Source organism: Chenopodium quinoa, unplaced genomic scaffold (assembly GCF_001683475.1).
Source record: "Chenopodium quinoa cultivar QQ74 unplaced genomic scaffold, ASM168347v1, whole genome shotgun sequence".
Lineage (NCBI taxonomy): Eukaryota > Viridiplantae > Streptophyta > Magnoliopsida > Caryophyllales > Amaranthaceae > Chenopodium > Chenopodium quinoa.
This window is the reverse complement of record NW_018742309.1, coordinates 616,568-625,906: the sequence shown is the minus strand read 5'-3', so window position 1 is coordinate 625,906 and position 9,339 is coordinate 616,568. Positions and strand designations below refer to the sequence as shown.

Genomic DNA, 9,339 nt, shown 5'->3' with positions numbered 1-9,339 from the left:
TATCGAGTAATGTTGAGTGCATGAGAAATCCAAGCTTAGTATTGCCCGTTGTCTTCCTATCGCACGGTATTGATCAGACATATAGTCTTTGCATATCCCGTTTGTCTCTATGATTCCTTGTTGCGTAGTTACCGATGGTTTGGTGAATTCCCGTTCTCCCTAGTCTCTTCGTTTATTGATTTATTCCATCTCTTTAGTAGTATTTTAGAACACCATTTTCCATTGATTTCGAACTAGCTTAGGTTTAAGATTGATTTGCAATTACTCTCGTTCCTCGTGGACCGAACCTTTATTTTCCATTGTACTTGGTTATAGGGTGTTCGTATAAGTTATGTTTGATTGAGAGTTAGATTGTAGCGACCGATTTAACCCTTGTCAGACATCTACTTTATAAATGGAGATGAGCCAGCGACATACAAACAAGCTATGGCGAGCCCCGACTCTGCTAAATCGCAAGAGGCCATGAAAGTCGAGATGGACTCCATGTCGGAAAATCAAGTCTGGGACTTGGTTATTTGCCCGAAGGTTACACACCTATCGGTTGCAAATGTTTTTTCAAATTGAAAACAGACAAATTTGGAAATATATCTATATACAAAGCTACACTGGTGGCAAAAGGTTACAGGAAAATTCACGGAGTTGATTATGATGAAACCTTTTCACGAGTTGCAATGCTTAAGTCCGTCCGGATCATCCTTGCGATTGCTGCATATTACAATTATGAAGTATGGCAAATGGATGTCAAAACCGTCTTCCTTAATGGGATTTTGGAAGAAACTGTTTATATGACACAACCAGAAGGTTTTGTTGATCCAAGCAATGCCGCGAAGGTATGCAAGCTTAAGATGTCCATTTATTGACTAAAGTAGACAAGCAGAAGTTGGAATCTGTGATTCCATGAAGCCATTAGCAAGTTTGGTTTTATCAAGAATCCGGATGAATCTTGTGTCTACAAGAAGGTCAGTGGGAGTGACATCGCATTCCTAGTCTTATATGTCGATGACATATTACTCATTGGAAACAACACTAAACTGTTACAGTCTGTAAAGGGCTGGATGGGAAAGTGCTTTTCAATTAAGGACTTGGGAGAGGCACAGTACATATTACGCATCAAGATATAAGAGGATGATTGGATTGAGCCAAAGTACTTATATAGATAAGGTACTGGCATGATTCAACATGGAAGGGGCCAAGAGAGGGCACCTACCCATGTCCCATGGCATAACTCTCAACAAGAAACAGTGTCCACAAACACTTGATGAGCGAGAGAGAATGAGTCAGATTCCATATGCTTCGCCTATTGGATCGATCATGTATTCCATGATATTTACTAGGCCAGATGTATCGTATGCCTTGAGTACTACGAGCCAATACCAATTAGACCTTGGAGAGGCGTATTGGACTGCGGCCAAGAATATCCTAAAGTACCTGAAAAGGAACAAGGACAAATTCCTGGTCTATAGTGGTTGTAATGATTTTGTTTTTGAAGGTTATACTGACGCGAGCTTCCAGACTGACTGAGACATATCCAATTCATAGTCGGGGTACATATTCTGCCTTAATGGAGGAGCGTTTAGTTGGAAGAGTGCTAAGCAGAGCACCACTGCAGATTCTTCAACTGAAGCCGAATACTTGGCAGCTTCGGAAGTAGCTAAGGAGGCAGTTTGGATTCGTAAGTTCATTGGTGAACTTGGTGTTATACACTCAATTAAGGGTCCAATAGACCTGTATTTTGATAACAATGGAGCTATTGTTCAGGTTAGGGAGCCAAGGGAACATCAGAAGGTTAAACATGTTAAGCGGCGATTTCTCATGATAAGGGAATGGAAATCCGAGGGTGAAATCAGAATTTGTAAGATTGGAATGGATGACAATGTAGCTGATCCTCTGACTAAACCTTTGTCTCAAGTGAAGCATAACTTGCACAATGAGGCAATGGGAATCAAGTATGTTGGATATTGGGTTTGATTTCCCTGTATAAATGTTTTAATTAAACTCGATGTCTTAATGTAAAAACCTATGTTAAACCATTCAATTTTGGAGCAATTAAATTTTCTGCAAATTTATGATTACTCCATATCTATTTAATTGTGGTTTAAAATTAAATAATGAGTCCATTCGATTTTTGAGAACATTCAAAACAGGGTATCAAGACCATGTCTTGGATAAAGAAACACCTGTTAATTGAACATTGAATATTTTAATCAAAAATTATCCCTAATCGAGGTCATTTAACGATGGACGATTAATTACCACTTGAGATTAGTGTGTAGTATGATTTATAGCGTCGCAAGTTGAGTCGAATTTGGAATTTGACAAGACGTGAAATCAATCAAGTTACAAGTTTGACACTAACCGTAGCCTTACATTGGCCTAGCCATGTGGGTGTTAGGCTAGGAAAGACCCCTCGCAATGCTAGCCGTAAGCCTAGCATGATAGGCATACTAGGGCGATACGTGCTAGCTAGCCATGGCACATCGCTAGGCATAGCCTAGCACTGCTCGCAAGCATCGCAACCTTACGTGCTTGCTAGCATGTTGGCGCCTAGCCATCACAGCCACGCACCAAGCTTGGGCATCGCACAGCACACCACACAGCATCGCAAGCAATGCGTGTGTGCGAGGCTGTGTGTGCTAGCTGGCCAAGCACCGCATCGCAAGGCTAGAGCCTTGCTAGCATGCTAGGCGCTGGCGCATTGCTAGCAGCAGCATCGCACAGCACTACGCATTAGCCAGCAGTGTGCTAAGCATGCTAGGTTGTGCGTGTGTATGCGTGTGCCTCGCATAGCAGCGCCCATCACCACGCACCAAGCAGCAGTGAAGCACTGCGTCCTGGTTGGCCTTGTGCTGGTTGGTTGCGCATGCATGCGGGCTGTGTGCGTGCGTGTGCATGTACCTCGCATAGCAGCGCCGAGCACCACGCACCAAGCAGCAGCGAAGCATTGCGTGCTAGCGGCCTTATGCTTGCTAGTTGCGCATGCATGCATGCTGTATGCGTGTGTGTGCGTGTGCCTCGCAAAGCAGTGCCCAACACCACGCACCAAGTTAAGTCATTGTCCACAATATTCAGTTGTCATTGCGTTGTCGTAGTAAAAAAAATATGACGAGAATTAAGGTGAATTACCATGGATGTCCTTGTACCACAGTCATAGTTTCAAATATCTCATACACGCATGCGTAAATCGTATCTGCAATATTTGTAATGTAATGCAATTGTGACAGAATAATGATTATTCGACAGAGCTAAGAAGAATTCACCAATTAACTAACCTTGAATATATTCGGGGTTATAAAATTTTCGTTGCGTTCATGAGGTTTCCAAATATCTGGCACTAGAATACGATGGTAATTTTAGTCGGATAATAAAATGTACAAGTACAATTGAAGTTAAGACCATATTATTGGAGCAATTCATTGGATTAGTACAAAAATTACAATGCTCCTCAAGATATTAAATAACAAATAATTGTTAAATCGTTGCCTAACCATAGTACGCCTTATAAAAATCATTTTTTACAAACAAATTTTTTAACAATATGGATCCTTTAATCAAAGAAAGTGAACCACACTAGTGAACTGTGAGAAAATGAAAAGTATATTCCGATCTAGTAGACTACATAAATCTAACCACGGTAGATGACGACGAGGAAAAGTAACTATTTCACTAACAAGGGTGCGCTTAGTTCAACTATGAACGAATCAACAATTGTCTAATGCCGTACGTCGAACAACTTGCACAACATAATCATCCAAAGGAGCAATTACTGAAAAAATACGATCAAATAGAAAGGACAGTAACATTTGGTTTCCGATGCTGAAGTAGACACGAATACTTGAACGGTTGGCTACTTCAACTGCCACATACCCGAGTTTGATCATATGTAACTTATGTAAGGTTTTAGCCATTAGGGTTTGAAGGGTTTAGTTATTAGGGTTTTGGAGGGTCTCCGGAGGATTTGATTTTCGGGTTGTTCGTTTACTTTAGATTCACCTAATGGTTGCACATGTACCATTAATTGGGAATCCTTTTTCCCATTTTTCTCATTTGGTAACACATTATTTTCACCCAATGGTTAGTGTTTGGGTAATACGGTAATTAGTTGATTGGTGTGACACCAACAAGTCAAGAACCTACCACTGCACCAACAGCTAAGACATTAAGAGCTTTTAGGTTTGGTGAATTTACACGTCGTCATCATTGTTTTTACTAGTATTATTATTTATCCACCATGTGTCCTTTAGTTTGTTGTAATTATTTTTGCAAATAACGCTTTAACTACAAAGAAGTATGATAATGGGGTATACAATTGCAACATAATTCCGTAACAAATTTATAGTGTAGTGGACGGATTAATAGTGTAGTAGACTATGTTAGTCAAGTAATGTTGCTAAATACACAATGAAAAACGAGTCTTTTTAATCACATAATACTAAAAATAAACACAGTTGCGCTAAACCTGACTACAGGGTCTACAGTAAATCACTGAAACCAGAAGTACAATAAAGTCACCGCACCGTTTCTCACTTGTAATCGTATCAACTGGAAAAAAAGGTAAACTCAAACTGCAACCGCTCTACATCGAACCGCATTCCAATGCATATGTCTAATATGTCAAATTAACATCAATAACTATATACTAAAAGACACATTAGCAATGACACATGTCATTTTCAGATGTTTAAAAAAAACAAAAAAATATTTAGAAAACAAATCTTATGTATAAATATAAGATTAAGAAGATTAAATGTATCCTAGCACTATATATATTGATACCATAAGTTACAGTTAAAAAAATAAAAATCAAATTCTTAACATAATTTGTGACATACATAGTGCTATATACTACTCTTACATTTTTACAACAAGGAATATTTTTTTGTAAAATACTTGTGTATTTATTTATGTTACAAAAGCTTGTTAGGAAAGATATGAATTTTTTTAAGCCAGTTGATTATTGAGAAGAAAAAAAAGTACTGCGTAAGAGGGAATGGATTAATAGTGTGTAAAAAGTAAATCTATTTACAAATTAGATACGTATACATAGTTGTAAGATATTCATTTGGTTAAAAGAAGAAATGATATAAAATAGTTAGTGAAAATATTTAAATATACATATATGTGTATTTTAAATTATATATTTTGGTAATAATAGACTCTTTCATAATTAATTCATTTAACAAAGTAGTAACGTAAATAGGTTTTTTTTTTTTAATTAAATATAATGTTAATAATTATAGAGTATTTATTAAAAGTTACCGTGCATGGCACAGGACCTAATCTACTAGTAATTATATATCACACCCACAAGGACTATATTCTTATTCCTATCAGTGAAACGAACGAAACAAAATTGGCAAAGAACTAGTTCACCGCTACCACCAATACACAGTTATTAAACCAATATGAGTTCCTACATCCCTTCAAACCTGAACCCTTACCGGGGTCCGGTCCATTCCAAATCCTGTCCACCGCTTAGGAAAAGGAAGGCTATGTCAGGCCGTCACAGCCCGTTGGAGCAGGTCGTAGCTAGTGGCGTGAGGGTCGGCGGACGAAAAGTCGGCCGTGGAGTGTGGCAGTCTAGACGATTTGTTGCTTCGATCATCGAAGATCCTGTACTTGACCAAACGACACAAGCAGGACGTGCTGCTAACCTACCCCAGATTGTTTCTAAACATGTTGTTTCTGAGGATACACACCGGACCCAGACAATGAATGCTTCTAGAGGTGTTGCTCCTCAACAAGTGATTAACATACCAGGAGACGACGTCGTTCAGATAGAAGATGATGAGGCTGATGATGTGGTTGTCATGGCACCTGCCACTGCTAAGCTAGTGCCCGTACAGCCTGTTGCCAACCGAGGGGCTGTAGCTAAGCAAGCAAGGGTTTCCCCTCCAAATCCCGGCAACTTCTTTCCAAAGATCTCGTTCAGGGTTCGGAGCCTAAATGACGACGACCCCGGCCTCGAGTATGAACTCACGATCAATTAATCATTCAAGATAATTTACTATGACTACGCTAGGAGGGTAGACTCTCACCCGGAAGACATTACTATCAGGGATGCTCGCTGCATCGTTCCTTGGCATAACAATCCAATGTTGGCCGGGATTGTGAACGGGGCTGTCCTGTGGGTTTGGAGCCAGGTTCGGTTCCTTTTCCTTTCGTAAAATGAAGATAAAATTTAATGTCATGTTTTGAAAATTTAGAATTTCGTTAAAGTGTGGTTGTTTTATAATTTATATTGTGGTTTAATTGAAGTTGTTGTTAAGGTGGCTAAACTGTAGTGATTTATTGTAGTTTGGACTAGCTCTGTTCTAAATAAAATGTGCCACCTTGACTATAGTGGTTTACTTTTATCATCCATTTAACATGTCAAAATGTACCAGCATTACTAAAGTAGTACATGCTATTTACGAAACTACCACTGTAAGAAGCAAAAGCGATTCTCATATGTTAAACTAATTACTTTTAATTTTACTTGTTAAATTGGTTGGTTTATTAGGCTCTTTCTTAGGCTATTAATTAGGTTGGTGATGGGGGTGTTGATGGCAAGTCCAACTATTTTTGCACCCTAGTGTATTTCAAAGTTAACATTTAATGTCATTATATTAAACTGATGTTAATATGTGTTAATTTCCTTATTACATAATATGTTATGTCGGCTAAATTCTTCGTGGTAATTCATAAAATTACAGTTATTTATCGTATAATTATAGTGATTGATGTTGTTGAGTTGTGGTTCGATAAATTTGTATAATGGTATAAGTATGTGGTTCAAACTTATTTAAATTGTGTTTCTTAATTTTGTTTACACTTAGGTACCCGAGGCCAACATGGATGTTCGTAAGAAGTTAGTCTATCTCCGAGAGCCGTGAACACGTTCGGTCAAGAAGAAAGTACTAGTCATGTTGGATGAGTCTCTGGACGGCCTGTTTCGAGCTTGGAGTTACGAGGTGCATGTGAGTCCTAACAAAATTTTTATGTTTCACGAGAACAAAAAGGTCACGCCAGTTATGGATGTTCGGGGTGCGGCCATGAGGAATGGCGACGAAGTATTTTGCTTCACAAACAAATAGGGCATGAGGAAGCCTAATGTCATCTGTCTGTGGAGCCAAAATCAACTGAATCCCCTTTGGTAACAACCCTATTGATCCTTGACGTATAAGTTAAAATCAACTTAATCCCATTTTGTAACAAGCCTAATGATCCTTGATGTATGAATAATAGGGAAGTGAATCCCCTTTCTTTTGTATGCAGGCTAATGATCCTTGACGTATGTTTAATTATGACTTTTATTATGATCCTCGATGTAATGTTTAATTGCAATTTTCATTCTCATCCTAGATGTTTGAATTTGAACAATGATTGTTCTAATTAGATTTTAATTATAACATTTGTTGTATGAATTAGCACAATGTGTTGCAAACATCAGTTAAGCACTTCCGGGGATTAAACATGACTACCACAAACAAAACAGTAAAAAGATTAAAACCCATGAGAAAATAGGATAGTTAAAATTGTAAAATGAAACGCCATAATCACCTACCCTCGAGAATAGGAACGATTAATTCCATAGTTCATCACCGCCTTCACGTAACTTCCATATTTCGTCCTATCGGTAAAACACATGTTCATTCCCCTTCAAAACCTTCTTAGAAACCTAAAAAATAAAAAAAATAAAAACCAAAAAAAAAAAAAAAAATTCGCCAATTGAATTCTGCTACAAGGTATGTTCCAATTTAATTCGTCGTGTACTGGTGTCGGACTATTTACTTATGTTCCCTGTTTTTTCTTTGGATCTCTACTCTCCACTCTGTAACACTGTTTTTAGGGGTATTTTACCTTTTCATGGTTTTGTTTATATCTCCAATGTTTCGTTGTTTTTGTGTCGTTTTTCCTAATTTTACCGTTGTGTGTGGTATTTTCATGGTTTTGTGTTTTTTTTTCCTAATATCTCCATAAACGGTGTGACTGTTTCCTTCTTTTTGTGTTCTTTTTCCTCATGTCGCCATTAATGGGGTGAGTGTTTCCGGCTTTATTACGACAACAACCGGCTTTATTACGGCACTGTTATGGATGGTACATGAAATTGTACTATTTTAATCACAGTGGTGCTGCTTTATACCACTTTAGAAACATGGAATTACCATTTCATTTTTGTCCCTCTTGCCCAATTTTTACACCATGATTTGGTTTATCTTTTTGCCCAATTTTTACACCATTGATAGTGGTACTACAAATGAAGAGTATATGTACCACATTAGTTATGATAGTGCAAAACCCCCATGTTATGTACTGCTTTCCAGACATGGTTTGACCCTTTCTATTGTCTTTGGTTGTCAAAGAAGCTACCATGAGTGACTGGGAAGTGACTGAATTAGAAGGGCAACTTGACAAGTTGTACTCAGAGATGTCCGAACTCGCTGGGCAGGGGAAGAAATTGGTAGAAGAAGCAGAACAGGTTAAAGCAGTACATGCGGCTATGCTGAAAGAAGCAGAAAAGGTTAAAGCAGTACATATGGAAAAGCTGGAAGAAGCGAGGGTATTATGGGCCCGTTTGAGCCAGTTTTTGGATCAGCATATTGCACGCGTTCAGAGTGAAATTGTTGCTTGCCGTTCATCGCCAAGAATTGCCGGAAATGATACTAATGTTGGGAATGAGCCACCTGTTGAGAGGACTTTCGAGGAGGACATGGGTACTGCTGTGGCTGTTTATGGTGCTCATGATGGTAATGGTGATGAGGAGATGGGAGACCAGAACCAGGACGACATTGTTGAGGATGAGGATGAAAATGATGAGGACGACGATGATGATGAGGATGACTAGTTTCATGTTATTATGATTTTCGTAGTTAAATTAGTATTGTAACGTGGTACGTTAGTTGAATTGGTGTGGCCGTGTTGATACCCAGTGTTGTTTTAAAAACATTAAAGTCTACTATAGTGGAACATTTTTCGTTTCAATTGGTAGTCGAGTTACAAATAACCAATCGGGTGATGTCGACGGCCTTGTATGACGCAGGTATTGGTACCACCATTATTATTATGTCACTTAAGAGAACTCTAGTTACAGGAATGGGTTGCGATTACAACATGAATAGTCAAAAAAGGTTTATGTGTCCGAATTAGGACATTATTCAGTTTTCATTGTCCCATACTTATATAACATTACAAATTCTACTCTTACAATACAAACATAATTTCGCACAAGGATTAAGCATATCTTAGTAGTACATTTAAAAACGTAAACATGTACCATTAATTATTATATGCATGCGTAAGTGAGAAATGGAAATTTCCAAGAGTATTCGCATCGGATTCCCAAATATATGCGCTTAACAT

The 9,339-nt window shown here is 38.3% G+C and overlaps 1 protein-coding gene across 1 annotated transcript; it reads left to right on the top strand.

The window, feature by feature from the left end:
- Positions 1-8,350: 8,350 nt before the first annotated feature.
- LOC110687464 (ribosomal L1 domain-containing protein CG13096-like) lies at positions 8,351-8,824 on the top strand. The gene has a single exon (XM_021864119.1). The coding sequence runs from the start codon at positions 8,351-8,353 to the stop codon at positions 8,822-8,824; it is 474 nt and encodes a 157-aa protein (XP_021719811.1).
- Positions 8,825-9,339: the final 515 nt, after the last annotated feature.